At 40.9% G+C, this 21201-nt stretch overlaps 2 protein-coding genes across 2 annotated transcripts; one reads left to right on the forward strand and one right to left on the reverse strand.

The window, feature by feature from the left end:
- The first annotated feature begins 1842 nt into the window (after positions 1-1842).
- LOC118788080 (hepatoma-derived growth factor-related protein 3-like) lies at positions 1843-11445 on the forward strand. Its single transcript, XM_036543942.1, has 6 exons — positions 1843-2320; positions 6839-6915; positions 7290-7428; positions 7801-7962; positions 9073-9222; positions 10375-11445. Exons 1-6 carry the CDS (start codon positions 2237-2239, stop codon positions 10399-10401), a joined length of 639 nt encoding a protein of 212 aa, XP_036399835.1. The 5' UTR covers positions 1843-2236; the 3' UTR covers positions 10402-11445.
- Positions 11446-12433: 988 nt separating this feature from the next.
- LOC118787955 (transmembrane 6 superfamily member 1-like) lies at positions 12434-20176 on the reverse strand. Its single transcript, XM_036543738.1, has 10 exons — positions 19470-20176; positions 19086-19189; positions 18121-18218; positions 17813-17916; positions 17088-17170; positions 16830-16948; positions 16242-16346; positions 15471-15563; positions 14600-14719; positions 12434-13079 (listed from the first exon to the last, which is right to left on the reverse strand). The coding sequence occupies exons 1-10, from the start codon at positions 19559-19561 to the stop codon at positions 12891-12893; spliced, it is 1107 nt and encodes a 368-aa protein (XP_036399631.1). The 5' UTR covers positions 19562-20176; the 3' UTR covers positions 12434-12890.
- Between the last annotated feature and the right edge of the window lie 1025 nt (positions 20177-21201).

A 21201-nucleotide genomic window follows, 5' to 3' on the forward strand; every position in this document is an offset into this window, starting at 1 on the left:
TCATTACCCCACTAGGAGTCAACCAGCGGTCAAAAGAAATGTCCCGTCCGCCATTAGTTTATATTTCAAGAAAAACTCCTCAGGTGAAAGGGAAAGGGAACAAAATATTAACGCCTTGTTATTAATAGAAGAGGCAGAATCATTGATAAATCAAACTATTTATAACCGTTTGGGGTTTAACTGTATTTGGGTGACATATTTGACAGATTTTATTTAATGTCATATTGCACAATATCGGTAGGCTATGCTACAGTATAAGTGTAGATAATTAGACTTTTCTACATACTTTGATTAGCCGTCAAAACCGGAAACCCAAAATTTGTGTTATGAAGCATGATTTCAAGCCATTCAAGGGGGAAAGTTACGCCTCGTGCGCCCTCTGCCCGAGAAAAGAAATCTATTTGACTTTTATATGAAATCTATTGACCATACAAATAGCACCATCTAGTGACGTTTTGTGAAATTAAGAGACAAATCTACGACTGCGTATCACCTTAGCATTTCACATCCCCAATAATTTGTTGTTCGTTAGAATATTGCCAAGCTAACCGTAGCATTATCTTGGAAAACGTTATGTTGCCCTGTTGCTATTGAGTTAAAATAACGTCTGATAGGTGCGATATTATAAGGGTACATACATACATGCATAGCCTACATACATATAAGGATACATTACATACACTGCAGTGCCAATAAAAAATTAAACATTTAAATGTGACGTTGACAGACCAAACTGGAAGGGTAACCTAATCTTAAAGTTTTTATCAAAAAGTGAAATCACATTTACGCCTACATAACGGACCTCTGATGATGAAGAAGCTCCCAGCCACACTGAAACTAACATGAATTCACACAGAATTGTCATTTTCATTGTCGGCATTGTCATCTAGGCCTATTTTGAATATGACGTAGTTACCAGTGTGGACTATCTCATTCAAGGTGACTTTTAAAGTCTTATGAAACCCAAAAACAATTACAACGGCACTATGGTAAGATAAATTACTGCAAACTCCCACTTTTCGTTCATACTAATATCATTTGTTTTCTTCAGTGGATGTTTTTCAATGTTAAAACTATAATGGATAAACGTTAACAATATCTTTAAGGTGGAACAAAAATGCACTGAATACTTACTCTTATTTATTTATCAAATGAATTGTTTAAAATGATACACATGGCAGTGCGTGATGTTTTTTCCTTCAAAAATAAAAACAGTAAGAGATCATTTCATTTGTTTTTGAACTCAGCATTTTCAACTAATGTGTGTAGTTCATTTGAATTTGGGCAACTGCTGTCGTATACTTCATCGCAAGGCCTAATTACTGATTACCACTACTATTTATATTTTGCTATACTCTGTATGCTGTTGTAGCGCGCTTGTTTGTGCGTGTGTGTGCGTATATATACAGTTATTATAAGTTAATCCGTCTGTTATTTAGTCCATTTATGAGCTTCCATTAGGTAGGTTACCTTATCAAATCATTGCACGGAGCAAACAACTTAAATAGATCCGGCCAAAGCGCTTTGCCAGCAATACTCAACTAAAGTAGCATAAATTTACAAACGTTTTTGGGAATTAAAGCATGAAACAATGTATTTGTGAACAATAATGGGTTCATACTTTTTAAAAGGCTACTGTATCTCTAATCTGTTTTCCTTAAGGTTAAACTATTTTCAGTATTATATTGGACTAATATAGCATTATTTTAGGAAAAGAGCATGATTAAACAATATAAGGCTATAACAGTTAATTTATAAATTTTCAAAAGCAGATTTTAGTGTTTACAAAGTGAAGGCCCAGTTATTGAAATAAAAGATCGTGAGAATGTGAAAGTCACAAGCGAAAGGTCCCCGACGGAAGAATTATCCCGAAAAGAATCCATATTTTCGGTATTCGACAGCCGCTGTGCGTTTCAAATGAATCTGAAGAGAATAGGGGACCGCTTGAGTTTTCCCGTTCACACAGTGGCAAAACATCAAAACCTAGGAGGATCACGTTTACGGCTTTGTACAACGGAAGAATTCTTGTTTTGTTTCGTATTTTATCTGATTTCGGGATTTTAGTCTCTGCCACGGGGGAAGAAAAGGATATTTCAAGGCCTCTTCCTTTTTATTTATTTATATCCATAAACGAAAGCATTCTTGCTATCAAAACATAGATTGCCGATCACTCCCCTGTTATAAAGACAGGTGAAAATTACGTTTATATTCGCTAAATATCGCGTATAGTTCAGTAATGGCTCGTCCCCGGCCTCGGGAGTACAAAGCCGGAGATCTGGTTTTTGCGAAAATGAAGGGATACCCACACTGGCCAGCGAGGGTGAGTATGTGATGCAGCCGGGCTGGAAAGCAGGGAGGCGGGGTTGGCTGGGACAATACACCGATGGTGTAGGACTGTAGATGCTGTTGTTCTGTTCGCTTCGTCTTCCTATTCCCTTCTTCATCTTTTACAGAAAAATTCAATGCTTTGTTGAACGCTGACCTTCAGTAGGCCGATATTACAATGGGGTAGTATGGCTTCATACACGGTAACCTCTTATTTTAAATTTGAGAGGGTATATTTGTCAGCATTTGTTTGCTCTCCTTGCAGTTGGAGTTATGTAGCTAAGTAAACGGTATGCTAACGTCTTTCATAACGTTTCTCCATTTAACCTAATAATTTTGGGAGGGGGGCGTGGAGGGTTTGAAATATGACACGTTTGTGTTTAAAAATAGACCGTTTTAGAACTACTGGGGAAGTAGATGTTACCCTGCTATTACGTACAGCTATAGTAATAAATTACAATGACAAAACGCCTTCTGAAAACTGTTGAGCAGAGTACATATGGAGCTGGTTCGTCTTCACAAGACTGCTTTCCTGTTAAATGGGTTATAAAATAAATCCTGAGGAATCAATATTGACAGAATCAAAGTGTCAGATGGTCAGATGAGTCTATGTTTTTGACTGCTTGTCATTTATGCATCCAAGTGTGTCACAAACATGTTTATCACAGTGTTTGTCAGGAATTACTTTCATGTCAATTACAACATTGTCCAATGTAGAAAAATGGAGAGACCGAGACAACACTGTTAGATATATTGAATAATGAGTACTCTAATGTTTTGCGAACAAATCTTTGTTCATATAAAAGAAAACTGAGTATCAAAGTTAAATAATGTTCATTTAGGCCTTTAAGATTGTATTGTGTATAATACTTGAAAAAAAAAAAACAGTGTTATCAGTCTAACACATGTCAGAATAAGCGACTACTCCAGTTTACAATCTGAAATTGTCCTCGTCAGGTCAATGTGTTTGTTTGATCTGTAAATCCAAACACATAATAGAATGTTTGGAGGTGAAAAAACCTGCTAGCTTCCGCCTGAGTTCTGGGTTGTGTCAGTAAGTGTCTTGAACATGCCAGTGAACTGAGCTGAGGCCTTATCATTTAGGTAGTTTGCTAGGTAGCTGAATTCTGAGGTGGAACCGCACAGCAGTATTAGGGGGACATAGGACTCCAGACTGATTAGCTCCTCACCAGTCTCTAAGATGTCCCAATATTTCAGTGCAGTGCAGTCAAATAATCTCTCTATGAGGTGAGTCTTGCAGGTGTTCCATTTCCTTGATACACTGCACTGCATTGATAAGCATGAGAAATTGCATGAAATTGTAAAAATAGAAACTGGCATGATTCAGGGGGGTTTGAAAAGACCCATTTTTAAATGTTTAGGAATTACAGAATGACTTCATTCCACCCCACATACATAGACATATACCACCTCCTCACAACCTCTAAAGAGGGCATTCACCATTGTTAAAATGCAAACAGTAATTCAAAAGAGGTGTCAGATACCAAAGGATGTTGTCCTTTTGCGCTCATTACATGATGGGAAGGAAGACTAGTACAATAGTACAGGATTTTATCAGAGCTCTTACTGGGAACAGTATCCTTAAAAGCCGTACATCTGTGTGTATGTGGTATCATAACGCAGTGATCTCCACTGTGTGGCCTACATCTTAGCACTACATGCTTTCCTTGCCATCACAATCACTATGAGGAAAGTAATGTTTAATATTTTATGTGAAAGCCTGGGAACCCATTCATATAAGACAAGCAAATCAATGGCTTCTGAGAGATTTAAAGAGAGGAATCATGTGCTTCTGGAAACTATCCTGGAGGGAACATGTTTAGAGGGATTTACCATATCTAGATAGGTTAATATAGAAGTTTTTTGGGCAGGTCTTTTTCAGGCACACTTGTGCTGCCTCTGCAGGCTTTTTTGACATGATCAACCGTTGACCTTGAAAGAGAGCTGTTCAGTTGAGCTTATGTTACTGCACAGTCTGTATGTGTTTTTCATCCTTGGTACAGAACACATAGTATGCTGGTCCAGTTGAAGTCTTAAATGAAAACTCAGGAAAAGAGCTTTCAGAAGGTCCTTAGTCAGCTGAACCTTTCTGTCTGTACCCTCTCAGCTCAGCCACTCCCAGCATCTCTCCCCCTCCATGCAACTTCTGTTGTTTTGGTTCACTTCTAATTCCACTGGGGATCAATACCTTTGTCATGCCTTCGGACCTCTGGCCAAAGACTGGTCTTGCATCTGTAATCTCCCTCTTTCTCATATATCTTAATTTGATACATGCTGTAGTCTGAGGCTCTGCATCTGAAATCTCAGTAGGTAGTAGCTGGAGTAGGTGCCTGAATTCAGGTGTTTCTCCTTAGTTCACCCCCCTTTCATACCTGCTGACCGCAGTGGGGTAATGCCAGGCTAGATTAATGATTTAACTCCTTCACACAAGAGTCGAGCGATTAGCTCATGAAGACGGAGACCTCGCAGAACCTTGTTGTACTGTATCTCGGGGGAGTTAATTATGTGTGGCGTGAATAAGCTAATGCACCTACCGGCCCGGCTGGTCGGCACTCAGGTGATATGCAAATGGCGGCGGGCTTGATCAGTTTGCTCCGCATCAGCATAATTGCTTCATTATGTGCCGTCCCAGGGCTGATCAGTAAAAGCAGGCTTCTGGCTTCTGCCTGACCTCTCTGTAAATTGCCTGTTGATGTGCCGTCCCCCAGCTCTTCAAGTGCATTTACTTCTGTTCTGTGAGGCACCCATAGAATGCAATTACCTTTTCCATAAACAATGTGAGAGGAGCTTCAGGTGACATATATTCGGTGGTGGGTGGAGAGCAGCTGCAATTCATATTTCTCTGTTAGCGCCGCTCAGATGCAGACTTGGGCTCAGCAGCTAGCTTCCCTCTTCAAAGGATGAACAACTTTTTTTGTTTACAAGCTGACAGTTTTAATTCTGCAAACATCTCTGATAGTTAGACATGTAGGGCAAGACGTGTGATGTCCATCCAAGCTTATGAATCAAAAGGATAGGGAATTATCTAGTATTACTTCATTATGTCTATCACATTCAGTGTACCTGTGCTCATATATTTTATTTTAACAACTAAAATATGAAGTAGCACTCATTCATAAGTCTATGCTCCATGAAGTTTGCAGACTAGTTAGAACAACAGAAGCTTCATTATAGTTACATGTAGTAGTTGTTTACTTAGCCTTATCCAGGGTTTACATACAGTAGCTCATGTGTGATGGCATATACAGCTGGATATTTACTGAAGCAGTTAACTACCTTGCTTAATCCTGGAACACCAACAGTGTCCCACCAGGGAACTGAGCTGGCAACCATTATGCTACAAGTCCAGTGTATTACCTCTATTCCACATATATTAGCCTATTAGCCTTCTTTTTGCCCCATACAGGCCTTCTGCTCTCCATCATTTGTTTTTCCCCACTGTCCTACAAGCTGTTGAAGTTCAATATATCATGGAGTATCAGAGTATCTAAACACCATCAAAACATTAGCTAGCTTCGTTAGTTCCCTGGCGCAATGCCTTGTTGTTATTTTTCTGCCTTCATTATCACTATGATCATTAGAGTAATACCTCACTAACTGTGTGATTTCATCAGTTGGCAACCTTGGGGAGTTTTTATCACCAGTTTACTGGAGTTTACATTATTGTACCTATCACAAAGTTCCGTGTTCTGATTCAACACAAAGTGGATCACAGTGACGCACTTATTTGTGAAGGCATCATTTCCGACACTGAGAGGGACTGATTGGCAGTTGGTGAAAAGCAAAGCCTCACCTTTGTATGTGATTATATCGATCTTGCTTTTAATGGAACCTTCATCCACAGGCAATTCAGATTCTGCACCAGGAAGCTCTGTTTAATTAGAAATCGATTTTCCTTCATCTTACCCACTTCCACTTGCAGTTTGAGTAATTATGGAGACTGCGTGTGGATTTCGAGTCTCGTCCCCTTCCCCAACAGGAGCACGGCTTCACATCTCTGGGGTGATCAGATTGATCTGCACTAAGAATTTGCCGTCTTTTTCTTTCTCACATAGAGGCTTATTCAGCCAAGATTATGCCACTGTCTGTGTGGTCAAGCTGAAACTTGCTATACTGTTATTTTTCAATCCTCATGAGTACAGAAGGTACTTGAAGGTGTATCGTATTAGTTGCCCTATAGGCTGTAATTGTACAAATCTGAGTACTGTGTCCTCAAACAGACCTTGCTCTCAGCTGAGAACTGTCTCATTGTGGAACTGTACACATCCTGTCCCCGTACTGTCGCTATACTTGCTGTATGCACTTTTGTAAGACGCTTTGGGTAAAAGCGTCTGCTAAATAAATAAATGTAAATGTAAATGTACAGAAGTTTGTCGCATAACACACAACATATTCCATTGACCTCATTAGAGCCCCAGCCTTTGGTCCAGTTGCATAATGTGGTGCTGAAATGTTGCTGTTTTTTTTTTCTTTTTTCTTATTTGCTCAACAGATTGATGAACTCCCAGAAGGAGCCGTCAAGCCCCCCGCGAATAAATACCCCATTTTCTTCTTTGGCACTCATGAAACGTAGGAAAATATATTTCTGTACTGTATTCCAAATATCAAAATAATTAAGGATTTCCCCATAACTCATTGCCCATATTTAGTTTGAGTAGTGATTACTTTTGTACATCTGAGTAGCAAGTTTAAGCGAGCATTACATTTCTTTGATGCTTAATGTTCCCAATTTTGTGTATAGCACTCAAGTGTGGATTTAGTTTAGCTCTGAAGCAGTTATGATTTTTGTATTTTGAGTTTAAAAGAGTGTAAGTCCTTCCAGAAACCTCAGAAATCATATTTGAGAATAATGTTGCTTAATGTTTTGTAATATTGTGGAAATGTGTAATAGTTTTAATTCAGTTGTTTTGGTTTGACCTCTTTGCCCCCCTTCCCCATTTCAGTGCATTTTTGGGCCCAAAGGATCTCCTTCCTTACAAGGAGTATAAGGAGAAGTTTGGAAAATCAAACAAGAGGAAAGGATTCAACGAGGGCCTGTGGGAGATCGAGAATAATCCCGGGGTCAAGTTTACTGGCTATCAGGTGAGCCACACTCCTCAAGGCAAGACCCAGCTTTCTTTTTTGTTAAGGTGTTTTTGTTGTGAAGAAAACGAACATCTCCCTTTGAGTGTGTATTGTAAAGTCATGAAATAAATCTTGTTACTCTTAGTTCTCTAGGCAAAAAGCCATACTAATGTTACATTCCAACTACTACCCAGATGCATTTATTTATATCAAACATTTTTACCGTATAGCTTTGTTATTCATGTATAGAGGGACAGTGTCTCAGTCGTTATGCAAATTGCACTGCTGATGTGGGCAGTGAGGTGACGAAGGGCTAAGGGGGTGACATAAGCGATGACATCGCTGTGACGGAAAGAGCCGGCGTGCTGAGGGTGTGCTGTTTGCGTGCAGGCCATCCAGCAGCAGAGCTCCTCGGAAACGGAGGGGGAGGGGGGCAACGCCGCTGACGCGAGCAGCGAGGGCGAGGAGGGCGACTCCATAGAGGAGGATGACAAGGGGAAGCAGAAGGGAGACAAGGCCGGCTCCAAGCGGAAAAAGACCGCCTCCTCCAAGGTGTGTGCATGAACAGGCAAAACAAGGGGGATCGCCACACATGTTCCATTGCGCAGGTGTGGGAGGCCAGGAGAGGTGTGACGACAGGCAGGTGTGACTGTCACTGTCACATGTCAGTGGCTTTTCCTTCTTGGAAAAGTGTGCACTCTCATTTTTTTTATTTTTCAGGAGGTCATTTGAGAGTCACTCAGTCAAAGTGAGTAGAACAGGGAATCTGTTCTGTCTCTGAATTCATTACTGACCTGACCATGGTTGCCTGAGTGCTTTAACCCCTATGATCCTACCACTAATATGGGCCTTTTTTTCCAAAGTTTCAAAAGTTCAAAGTTGTTCAGAGTCTTTAATTTAAGGCAAACTTGAAGCAGTCACAGTCCAGTTATTTTTAATTTAGATGTTGCACTATAATCATCCAGCATACGTTGTCATCAGCTTTATTAAAGGAAGTGAAGACAGCAGGAGACATCAGGCTTACAGAAATGTTGTAGGTTTAGTGCAGCTAGATGAAATCATTCTAACAACCTGTCCTCCCCTCTTCAAAAAAAATGAAGAACCTTCTACAGTGCTTCTCAGCTCGGTCCTCGCTTAGCAACCACCGTTGCCTAGCAACTGGGGGTGCCTCATGTGCACTCATTTCCCAGGGAACGATGTACGAGCAGGCCTGTTTCAAAAGCAGGATGCTTAATGCCAAGTTACAGTGAGGTTCCATTTTATTTTCGTAGTTCTCAAAGGGAGTGGTTATTTCTGTGGCTCGAGACCTCTCCAGCTGGACACGCATGTCATTATACAGTACAGCATGAAGCCCTCACCTCATACGTTTCAATTTGAGATTGTACGCTGTCTCTACACGGAATGTATCTCCATAGCTTCTTTTTTGTATGCTCTCTATGATATGTATTCTTTTTTTATGTGCCTATATTACACTAATTCTCAGGGACACGGCTTATTCATGCAGATAACACCGGGTCTCAGGTTTGATGGTTATGAGCCCTTCATTAGACAATGATTAGTACTACCGTAGTGATGGTAACAGGTTTGCCCACTGGGCAGTCTCATGGCTGTGTTATTTAAATGACTGTTGCTGACTGATCCTAGTGTGTGTGCTTCTCACAGAAGTCATCCAAGCTGTCCAGGAAGTCCTCAGGCGAGGAGGAGGAGCTGGACAAAGATGACGAGGAGGACAACCACAAGAGCAGCTCGGAGGCCGGGGACCCCGACAACGGGATGAGAAACGCCTCAGAGGGCAGGAATGCCATCCAAGGGGTAAACTCTCATCACATATAACTTCCACTAAGCTTTGGGTTAACCTCACTTTTCTAAGAACAACAGTTCTGTCCATTCACACAACCCAGAACACATTGCATCGGTAGCTTACAAAATAATCTGCCAAGAGCCATGTTGTTAGACCTGCAACAACAGAATTGTCCCACAACAATACACTTAACAGTTAAACCGATGAAATTTTAGATGGTCTTCTATGCATTTGTGTTTAGCTTTAAGTCTCACGAAAAGAGATTTTTTTTTGTAGAAAGCACTTGATGACTATATTTTATTCATGATGGAGACTAAAACAGACCCCAACACTCATACCCCCACTCCCATCCTCACATTCAGTCATTAAAAACCTGAAGACACAATCAATTTTTCTTTAGTGGTGGGAGGTGAAGTGATCCTATGAGCAAAATTTCTCAATGAATTCTGTAATTTCCACTTATAATACAGCAAAGGAGGAACTGCTTCAGCAAACCTAGCAGTTGTTTACTTATGTGCATGAAAAGACAGGGGGGAATTTTAACAGTGTCTTATCTCCTAAATCCAGCACAAGGCTGAAAAAGAGCAATGTCTGTAGAGAAAGGCTTCTTTCATTCTGTTATTGGAGTATCACTGAGTCTTTTTGAAAGTTCATATTACCCATGAACTAAACCCACACTCTGCCAAAGTACTGTGCTGAGGGAAGATACAGTGTGCAGGTCACTGAAGATGCTGATCTCAGAACAGTGGGAAACTGCCACTGTCAGGTAATGCATATAGAAACTGGCATTTGTATGAAAGTGTTCATCTCACCTTTAGTGTCTTTACACATCTGACCATATAGCCACATCTTGGAATGAAACAGAAAGCTGTACAGGAGTGAAATTAGAATAGTGGAGTAGTAACTGAAATTGTCCTTTTTAACATCCTTAAACAATCCAAAACTCACCACAAGAGGGCAGAAACGCTGTTGTTGGTGTAATTTAAAATTGGAACTGAAGGGCTGTAATTGTCTGTAAAGGAGGCAGTTTGTTTTTTTAGCATGATGTGGATTTATGTATTTACCAAAAAATGATTTAAAAAAAAATGGCTGTCTGTGCTTACTGGCATTCATTCTCGTTGCTTATATTTGTTAATATGTATTTTTCACATTCTCTTTTTCAGACTCACTTACTCAGAGAAGAACACTAAGTGTTGAGGATGCCCCTTTAGGGAGGTCATCAGTTGTGGCTGTCAAGTGTTATTGGAATTGTGAAACTCATTAATATTCCCGCTGTCTACAGTGATACTCATTTCAAACCAGGCTTCTGGCCTATACCTCCTCATTCAAAGAATTACCATCTTTTCTACCACTATGACACGAAACCCTTCTTCTATTGACCTGCGGGTCAGTTCAGCTGAATAGCTCACAGTAACCCAACATGTAAAAATCACTAATACATATAGCTAGGGCAGTTCTGTACGACTTTTTATCCTAATACAGTCTTTTCTTTTTCAAACTCGAAACAAAAAAAAAATATATACATAATAACTTTGAAGTAGTTCTAGATTTTAATGTATAGCTTCAGTTGTTGGACTGACTCAGCATATGCATATCACAGTTAGTGTTATCACAGATAAGTTTGTTTCTTTTTAGTTTGCAGAGACTCTCTGAAACCAAACACCACCCCTTGCTCATTGTAGAATAGTTAAAACTGCATTTTCATACAATGGAAAAGTAGAATGGATTCCATGATGGAACATTTGTGAGTTGAACGTTCTCCACAGTACATTCTTCCTTGTAATCAGAAGAAAATTGAATGGAAAAAAGTAGAATAAATGTATGAAGTATTGTGCACAAACTGAGTTACACTTTGTAACTCAATATTATATCTATATATATTATTTTGCTGTAGAATATAGGACCAAGAGTATTCAATGAAACTCTAGGCAATGGCTCATCTTTTTACAGAAAAGTGGAACATTAGTTTTCTGTGTATCTGTGGAATGAATTATGTTTTTAAAAGCTTTTTAGTGGAATGCATGACCATTGTACACATCGTGTGACGTGGAGGTAATCCCAGTTAATCAGATGCCAGTATCCAATTACCTGCAGTTAACCATTTGCACTACTCCCGTAGTACAGATTCACCACTATTTCAGAACACAGCTGTTTGCAAAAGCACCTTTCCTGCTAATGAAAATCCTCATATTTAGGCGAGACTGCACTTTTAAAATGGGTGCAAAATGGGGCATTGGGAAAAACTGCATTTCCCTGAATGACGTTAATTCTTCCAAAAGCAAAGCGTTTCATCAACAATATATAAGTTGCCTTTTGATTTGCTATTTTTGTCATACAAAGAATATATTCTATTTATTTTTTTTATGGTAATACAAAAAAAAGCTGTGTGGAAGTATGAGCTCATTTAACTCTTGCGTTTTGATTACATTTTAATCTTTGTTATGCTTGTAATTGGAACATGTTTTACATTTTCAAGGTTTGTAGTTCAATGTAAAATGTTTTTTGCTGTTTATGGAAAAAGAGTTTTACAGAATAAAGTCATTGGAATGCAAAGTGTGTCGCGAGCTTTGTAATTTTTTTTCGAGAGTGTATGGGATACATAGACACCACAGTGCTGATACATAGTGTGATGTTAAAGGCTGCCAAAGGCTGCTCTCAAAAATTTATCATTTATCATTGATAAATCATATCATTTATTATCATATCATTTAACATACCTGAAATTGGAGCTTGAAATGAAATGTACTATATGTAATTACATTACATTGTCATTTAGCAGATGCTCTGATCCAGAGCAATTTACACAGGTTTTTACATGTTATCCATTTATACACAGCTGGATGTGTACTGAGGCAGCTCTGGGTTAAGTACCTTGCCCAAGAGTACAGCAGCAGTGCCCTTGTGGATAATCAAACCAGCAACCTTTTGGTTACAAGCCCTTAACACTATGATACACTGCTGCCCTATGCATAGTCTTTGTAGTTATTTGAAAATGACCTTCTGGAAAGCATTTGGTTGAGCATATGGACCATGCACCGAGTCATATATGACTGGTTTATTAAATGCTTGTATGTTTATAAACCATATATGGCCAACTCCAAACATTTTCATTGGGGTTACTGTCCTATTAGTCCACCTTCCTTGAGCTGTTGCTAAGCATTGTGGGAATTTACATGAGGAAGGAAATACACATACACAGATGTAAGAGACATAACAGACTTTACTGTTTCTTACATATTTAAAAGTATAATTTACAGAACATTGAGAATCTATCTTAAGGCATCTACTTATAACTGCTTCTTTACACAGCATTATAGCAAATACAATCTAGGCACCGTTTTCACTGAACAGAGTAAATTGGCTCCTGAATAATCTGTAGGGTCACGACACCTATAACACTGTTCCCAAAGTCAGGTTTCCAAGAGTTGACACCTAAGTAAACAATGGAAAGCCAGATAGAACTTTGCCCTACTTCAGTAACAGCATAAATCCAATATTCAACAGCGGCAACAACAAAAATAAAACAATTAGAAAACAACATTGCCAAAAAGCACAAAATAAGATGTCAAGTTTCCTTTCAGTGAAAAGGAATGTTTAATACTAGGAGTGGGCGGAGCCTAGTGGTCAGTCCAGATGCTGGAGCTGGGAAGGTGAGCGGCGAGCTTAGAGGCAGAGCGGCTCAGTCTTTTTTGTCTGGCCGGAGCTTCATGAAGAAGGCGGGGCTGTTGATGGAGCGGTAGCTGAGGATCTGCGGCATTAGGCCATAGAGAGTGTTGACTGCCAGGAAGAGGGTCTTGTTGGCGTCAGGGACCCTGTAGGTAAAGGGGGTCCTGGTGTGCAGAGAGGCTCCGATGTGGGCGAACTGGGCCTAGGGAAGAGGAAAATCGCTGAGTTATACACAAGCACTGATTTGCACCAGTCAGCAGTTACGACTGGAGCTCAAGGACACTCCAGTCAACTGAAAGTTTTTTTTTCTGTTTTAGCATTATTAGAATTATAATACTATGATTATTAGTAATTGCAGCGGTACGTTGTTATTCAGAAGACCAGGGTAACTTCCTGTGGAATCGACGGTAATTGATGGTACATAAGCAATACTGAGCAACCATATGACTGAGTGCAGGTACAATACACAATTCAAAACATGTACTGCAAAACAATCTGATAATTATATATATATATATATATATATATATATATATATATATATATATATATATATATATATAATCACATATATATATATATATATATATATATATATATATATAGAGAGAGAGAGAGAGAGAGAGAGAGAGAGCATAAAGCATATGACTTTATTGATGTACATATTGAATCTGCATGGCTTAGGGCTTTCTCCTGGTTACTGTTCTGTGCGTGTGAAGCTTATGAAACGATAAATGAAGCTGTCCGTGGCAACCCACCCTGCTGGACACTAGGGGCCATGGTCTTATTTATAGCTCAGGCAGCTGGCATTTAGAGAATAGCGTCACTGCTACATGTCAAAAGAGGGCTTCTGCTTTTGTCTCCCACAGTGAATTCCAGTGCAGCCGAGCTCCAAAATAACACCGACAATCATTCTGACGTGATGCATACACAGGCACATCTCACATTTGTGGAGGCCAGAAGCGGAGGCTCTCTGGAACAAACAAAAAACAGGGAGGGGGGAATGTATCGAGAGAGCTTTGTAATCTTTCGATTTCTCTCTGCTGGTGATCGGTGTCTTTCCATATCCCTTCTTCAGGCTACAAGAACCACGTCAGTTTCAGCACATCAGCAGGAATCCACACTGACTAGAGCCATCACACCTGCTCTCCAAATGGGAAAAGACACTGAAGCACGGTACACTGCACTGTTTGTGAGGCAGCCATCTCTGTAGTTCTGAGCATCAAAAATGGAGACTGGATATATATCTGCGTAGCCACAGTGGCTCAGAAAAGTAGGATTCAGTTAATTACAGTCCTGCGACACGCTGGTCTGGAGAGATGCATCAAACGCAGGGCTCCTTGAGCCGCGGTCACATCCCTCAATGACTCGTTAAAAATAGCCGCATTCAGGACATTTGCCGTGTGTAAAATGCCCTTTGCAGCATGCCCACCGGTTGCCAGCGGAATACTAATGCATAGCTCCTCTCCCGGAGTTCTCTGTGGAATCCACGCTGCCGTCCCTCAACACAAACAAATCACTCGCCATCTATAAAAGGCTTTGTTTAAAGCAGCCAGCAGCGGGTTTTCCTCAGTCATCCTCACGGGTCAGCTTTGCCACAGACCATGCCTAAGAGGGAACTCTACATCCACCTGTTTTCTGGGCCGGTGCGCCCCTCACGTTTTCTCGCCAGATGACATTCAGGGACTGACAGAGAGCAGATGTAACGGCGGCTTCACTCACTTGCGCTACCGCTCCCGAGTGCACCAGAGCCAGGTCAGGAATCCAGTCACAGCCTGGGACCACCAGCCCATATAGGGTTATCGTGTAGTACGGAACAGAGTAAAACATGTTCACCAGCATCTGGTCCAGGGCGAGAACACATACAGCCCAGTCACTTAAAGCAGTTAATACACAGTTCTTTTCCTCTGAGTCACTGTGACGCTGATGGTCATCACATGACCATCAATCTGCAATTATGATTTTTTTCTGCTCAGAAATAGCTTTTTCATCTCATTGTACTTTTGCAAACAATTGTCCATTGTTAATTGTAATTTGTGTTTGTATGTGCCGCTCAATTGGTTGTTGTCTTTGTCTTTTTTTCAAATGAATGAGTGAGGTGTGTCTTAATGTCTATCATTGGTGGTTGGTGCTACAGAGACTTTTATTAGAGAGTTTAAATGACTGCTCAGATCGGTACTGGGGTGGGAGAAAAGGTTTAAATGTGTGGTGCTTTTTGGGCTCGAGTGAGGGTTCATGATTTGGAAAGAATGTCACAGCACTACCGTGCAGAGCAGCAATGGCTATGGTTAAACTTATTTGTTTTGCCATTTCCTTTATCTCCCTACCTACTGTTCCTGTTTAGTTATCCCTGTTCCTGCCGTCTTCATTTTTTGACTGTTTTCTTTTTAATTATTGGGGTACATTTTTTAATAATAGGCTTTATTTTTAATTCCCCATTTTTTGGAAAGAAATTAAATTCCTTGGGCTGGTTATTCTGGCATCTACCCTTCTTGAGAGTAGCCAGATGACAGTCACAATTTTAAAAACATGACAGCACCATTTTCTATTACGTATTTGAAAAGAAGCATGCGAGCAGGGTCTTTCGTCTCACCTGGATTTTGGGGTAGGCCGAGGGGTCCTTCAGGTAAGGCTCGTAGTGCTGCAGGTACTCCTGACACCACTGGGCTGAGCAGTCCAGCGCAACCTGAGACAGATACGGCACGCGCGTCACTCCCCCCGGCACCTCATTGAGCCGGGGCTGAGGGACGTGCTAAACGCACGTTTCAAATCTCACTTCGTTTCCAGCCTGCCCGTTAACTGGCAGCCTGCCGGTCCCGCGGGCTCGGATCAATGGGCATTACAACTGACCTGTGCTTCATAAACAGGTGGTAAGCTATGCTATGCAGGGACATTGCTTTGCAAAGAACTCCATCCCGTCATATCCCTCCAACTTTAGATTTGTGACTTTGTGACACTGGCATTCTATAGAGTTGCAGCAGATCTCTACAGCAGCGTAATGGGCTGCTGAAATTGTACTGTGAGCCATGGCCAAGTAGAGCACAGGGAAGACCAATCATTCTCATCATCTCAAGCATAACGATACTTTACACTACATTATTTGCCACTCCAAGTAGCAACCATTAACTATACTTAGTATATACAAAGGATCTGTGGTGAGAATTGAATAGTGTTATGCTCACACTCACTGGTCTGGGAATGTTGTTAGTCTGGTCTGACACTGTTGCTCATTCAACTTGAATGCATACACTTCTGTTCTTTTGTGCTGGAAGTCGCTCTGGATAAGAGCGTCTGCTAAATAAATGTAATGTAATATACTAGAATGCTAGACGTATCTGCAAACCACATGTCAGAAGAATCTTACCAAGCCTCTGAAGATGCAGAAAGCAATAGCAGGGATGAGGTAGATGGCAAAGAGAAAATCCAAGGGTCTTTGCACCAGGCTCTTCTTGTGGGCCTCCTGTATGCTCTACACAACAAAAAACATGGCCAACGTATAAAGTCCCGTTTTACATATTTTCTGCATTTGAATTACAGTGTCTTCTCACAAAGAATGATTCCATTTTCATGACTGTCTGCACAATTTGTGCACCTGTACTAAACACCAAAATGGACTGTTAATCTGAAGGTCTCAGTAGCAGAGACAGACATAGTAAATATCCCCCAAGCATGCCTGTGTAGAGGTCATTCACAAGATAAGGCGGCTGGGTGATTTTTTTCCCACACACAGAAAAATGTATTTCCTTGGCGGAGTGCTAGAAGTGTCAGCAGGAAGCTACTATTTATACCACCCTATTTATACATAAAACACACTGCGGGCAGTTTTCCCAGAGCGAGTATTTCACAGAAATATCATTTCTCAACCGTCCCAAACCAGGTTTGACAAAGCAACCACACGCTTATCCACTTTTCTGAGCGCGGGCCTCCGCTCCATGGCCAGACAGGGCCTCACCGTGGGCAGCGCCTCCCGGGTGGGCGGCTGGCTGAAGACGCGGAAGCACGCCCACACGGACAGCAAGACGTACGCCGTGTGGATGAAGAACAGCGGGCTCAGCTGCGTTCCGTATTTTCCTGGGGGGGGAGACGGGGGCAACAGTCAGCTTCAACAGGCTCACAGCATTTCAAAAACTGCAGTTTGCGCAGAGAGTAAGCACAACCACATCGCTGTGCTTGGGATAGAGAGAGTTCTGGTTTTAAATCATTTTCTTACCAACAACGTTGCCAGGAATGTAGACTATGACACGCATCAGGAAGGAACCCACCCAGTAGAGGCCGATGACTCTGTAGCTCGCCCTTCCGAGAAACAAGACTCTCGATTAACGACGTGCTCATTTCTGCCACTGCATTTGGCCCATTCTAAAGTATTTATTTTGGCTCCTCTGAAACATGCTAACAAGGTCGGTTGAATGCTTATCCTGACAGGCTTATTGTTAACATTCTGTGCAAACAGAATCAGCAACTGGGGGGTGCGGGGTGGAAAAAGTGTATCATGTCTGTTGACGCTGCTGGTTCAAAACTGTTAGTCTGAGTCTCTGTGACTCAGGGTCAGCAGGAGTTCAGCCGTCTAGCCTTAAGGACAGACAAATCAGCTTCCCGCATAAGTCCTTTTGCATACTATTATGGAGGCCACGCTTGTGTTTTTCACGGTGTGAGAAAGACCACTGTAAATGTACACCCCTTGGACAAGGGGACCTGTCTGGTATATGGCTATGAACCCAGGCTGTCTCTTTAATGAAAATTCTCAAGCAGAGAGGCAATGGGTTTCATTTTGGCAGAAAGATCGAACCCACAGCTATCCAGTGTGAGAAGCTGCCCCTGGTGCCCCAAAGTCCCACTAGGCCACTGGACCAGTATTCACATGAAAATGGTCTGATGTCTGGAACGTTTTTACTAAACAGACAATACACACGCTACAGCAGTATCACAGGCACATACCCCCAGGTTATCGCTGCAACCATCAGCAAGTACATGAGATAGTGTGCGCAGCCATCCCAGTAGGAAATCATGTGCCCATGTGCTGTATTGATGTAAGGGTCTGCCTGGAATATGCATACAAAACGCTGTTAGCAACAGTGACCATAGCATGTCTCTCCTGTCTGGCACTCCTCAATAATTCATTGTCATGACAACAGAAGTCCTTGTGATTCAGTTTTGCTCACGTTTCACAGATATCAGTAGTCAGAAAAAGTCCAATACAGTGATTTCAGCACAATGTTTTAAATCTGATATTAATCCCAACTTACCTCTTTTAAGTAAAAGGTCATAAATCCATCTATGATGCCATCCTGCTCAAGTCCTATAATGAGGTTCACCACACTAAAGAATGCATACACTGCATAAACTGTGGACAAAAATCAGAATAACAAACACTTTGATTTCACTTTCTGCTCTTCTATTCCTATGGGGAGATTAGTGAAATTTTGCAATGGCACAACATCTACCTACAAGAATTTTACACAGTAGTGATTTCCATGAGACATATTTTCAGAAATATAAATCAATTCAAGACAAATAACAAACCACCCTTCTTTAATTTCAAACTCAACTCTGGGCAACAGTGAATCTGATTTGTTGCATTATTATTGCCAAAAAAAAACTGGCACAAATAATTGGAAATAATGCTTCACCACTTGGCAAGATAACACCTAATACTCCTCACCCTACAGTTCTTCAGTTTGCTGGTATTTCACATCAGTGTTACAAAGATGTGGTCGTGCTTCTCGATTAACCAAGTATAAAGACATTCTGAGAATAAAGTTTTCAAATGCAGTCACGCCATTCCGCAATTAGAAACAACAACACATGAAGGTTGTGGCCAGCAGCTGTCAAACAGTGACAGCGGTCTGTCACAACATCAATGTGCATGAAGTCTGCGTGGGTATATTTCTGTTTTGCTTATTCATATTATTCAATAGAGTCGTCGGCGTGACATTTACAGCTGAGAACAAATTATTATGCTGATAACAGCCTGAATACAGACACACACAACCACATTTAAATTGTACAGCGTAGAGTTTCTGTATTATGTTAATACATAGAATGCTTTTCACACAATATAATAGATATGCGCGTTTGTTTACCTGTGTAATTTACCACTGATAAGGTAACTGTTATCCGCTCTGTCTACAACTTTAAAAAGCAGTGCAATGCCGACACAATTTTCACACCAACTTGTCTATGCGTAAATACATTAATTTTAAAATCTTACCATAGAAAAGGGGGTCTTTCGGTGGTTTCTTTTTAAGCAAAATGCGAGCCGATATTGCTATGACAAGTACAGTTAGCACCCCCGCAACCACAAGCGCTTCAGTGCTATAAAAAAAGAAAGGCATTACATTTCAGAACAACTCAATGAAATTACAGAGGGAGAACACCTAAATTGTGCTACCAATCGCATAAGGAGACATTCCATAAAAGTAAACCTGTCTTGTGAAAACTTTACACCCTACTTCCTTTCAATGTGTCACAACATGCTTCAATGTCTATTCCTTAATAGGTTCCAATATTACTCATGCTTACGATTCACAAATACCCAAATAGCTACAAAGCATGCAGGACTTTGAGGGCATTGAAGAAGATAACGCGCACTCACCTGTTTGTATAAATTAAAAAGTTGAATAGATATGAGATGGGTATTGACAGCAAGGACAATACAAAGACTCCGGTTCCAGCGGACGCGTTCATCGCAGGCTTCCGTGTTTCTCCGACAATCGATTTTATTCAGACATTTCTGTGAAAGACAAAGGGTTCAATCTGTGCAAAGGTCCTTGGTCCGGTGCACAATGGCGCGGGTTGGAGTTTAGAGGAACATTGGTTATCACCAGCTTTGTGTTTGTATGTTATGTTTCGCTTCTCGAAAGCGCACGAGCGAGATCTGGCATGCGTGCCCTCTGCAATACTAGATAAGGTTATTGCTGTTCGGCATGGTCAGTGGCTGTTGTAACTCAAATGACATATGAGTCTTCACATTCCTGAACATGATTCGAATACAGCAAGGTACAAATTTAGCTCTCTCAGAACAACAAAAAAAATTACGACGTCAAACGTCTGAATGCAAACAAAGTGGTTCAGGATTGTCAGTTATCTGTTAACAATGTCGTCTCCACGTTGAGTGCCTTCTACACAATTGAAGGTCAGCTTGCCACGAATTTTTTTTTCTGCAACTCCAAATTACATGCAGTTTACAGTATGTTTATGGCTACGTTATGATAATCCGATTACTTCATATTTTGATTGTTGTTTTGTTTTTTCTTTGCTTTTAAGTAAGACGTTATCTCTGGCTGCATTTAAAAAATAAAGACTCGACAGACACCCCCCAAACAGAACAGGCTAATTTTAGAATTCGAATCTTGTTTTAGCAAAACCAACAAATACTGTCTTCTCAAGAGGACCCTGAAAGGTGAGGCATCGTCACCTTGCCAAGGATTAAATACTGCCTCCCCATGGTCGTAGGAACTACCATCGATTACCTATGACAGGGACACATACTGTAAGAGATATAGCATTTGTTTGACATATAAATAAAGCCAAGACAGGAGGAGAGGGTGTCGTTGCATAAATTTACCACTAAATCAGCTTAGTTTTTTTGTGCAGTGATTTAGGAGCATGTAGTTACATCGGTGCTTGAGGCAGGGTTACAACACAGCAGATGGATCTGTTGAACTAGGCAGCACGCAACCTGGCGTTCTGAGGCGTGGAATGCCTGACTTTATATGTGGAAAAAGCATGCTCCTTAATTGCTCTCAAAACAATCTCGATTTGAGCAGAGAGGCGTTTTTTTATTAAATAATCGGTCGATCTATCGTCGGAATTGGAAGTTTAATTGCAGCGCTAAACTCCTAATTGCTAGTTTCCGAAATGAATGGGTACTTGTATATGGACATTTTCCGGCGTTGACCTCCGGTACAGTAGTTGGCAGCAAAATGCGCAACGGTGTGTCGCACAGGATGTGTACAGCGGAAGTGTGCAATGAACAACCGTTACAGCTACTTAGTGAGCAAGAGGATATGGTGGGGAAATGGCGATTTGTAGACCAAATAGCAGGCTTTCAAATTTAAAGACGCGGTTCGCTCATATTTCGCAATTTCACCCGCTAACGTTACAATATATTTTTACAGAAGAGACACATAAATTCATATTATATAAATTTGATGATAGAAATAAAACTAACAAAGCAAATACAGTCCTTGTTGGAGTTAGCTATACAGTTCAAAATGTATTCGATTTTGCGATCATTTATCAAATTACTGAAAATGAATATGTGTTTTGTACCGTTCTGGTCTGTGGAATCAAGCAAACCTGACAGAGGCTGCAGAGATGTGCAT

This window comes from Megalops cyprinoides, chromosome 13 (genome assembly GCF_013368585.1).
Source record: "Megalops cyprinoides isolate fMegCyp1 chromosome 13, fMegCyp1.pri, whole genome shotgun sequence".
Classification (NCBI taxonomy): domain Eukaryota; kingdom Metazoa; phylum Chordata; class Actinopteri; order Elopiformes; family Megalopidae; genus Megalops; species Megalops cyprinoides.

Bases quoted from the DNA above. Each gene is read 5' to 3' on its own strand.
- LOC118787955 (XM_036543738.1), bottom strand. From the start codon at position 19,561: ATGAACGCGTCCGCTGGAACCGGAGTCTTTGTATTGTCCTTGCTGTCA. The intron at 17,171-17,812 runs GTATGTGCCTGT...GTTTCTCGGAAG, and splicing joins GTTGCAGCGATAACCTGGGG to GGCGAGCTACAGAGTCATCG. The intron at 14,720-15,470 runs GTGAGACGAAAG...GCCCTGGACCAG, and splicing joins CGGCCTACCCCAAAATCCAG to ATGCTGGTGAACATGTTTTA.
- LOC118788080 (XM_036543942.1), top strand. From the start codon at position 2,237: ATGGCTCGTCCCCGGCCTCGGGAGTACAAAGCCGGAGATCTGGTTTTT. The intron at 7,963-9,072 runs GTGTGTGCATGA...TGCTTCTCACAG, and splicing joins AAAAGACCGCCTCCTCCAAG to AAGTCATCCAAGCTGTCCAG. The intron at 9,223-10,374 runs GTAAACTCTCAT...TCTCTTTTTCAG, and splicing joins GCAGGAATGCCATCCAAGGG to ACTCACTTACTCAGAGAAGA.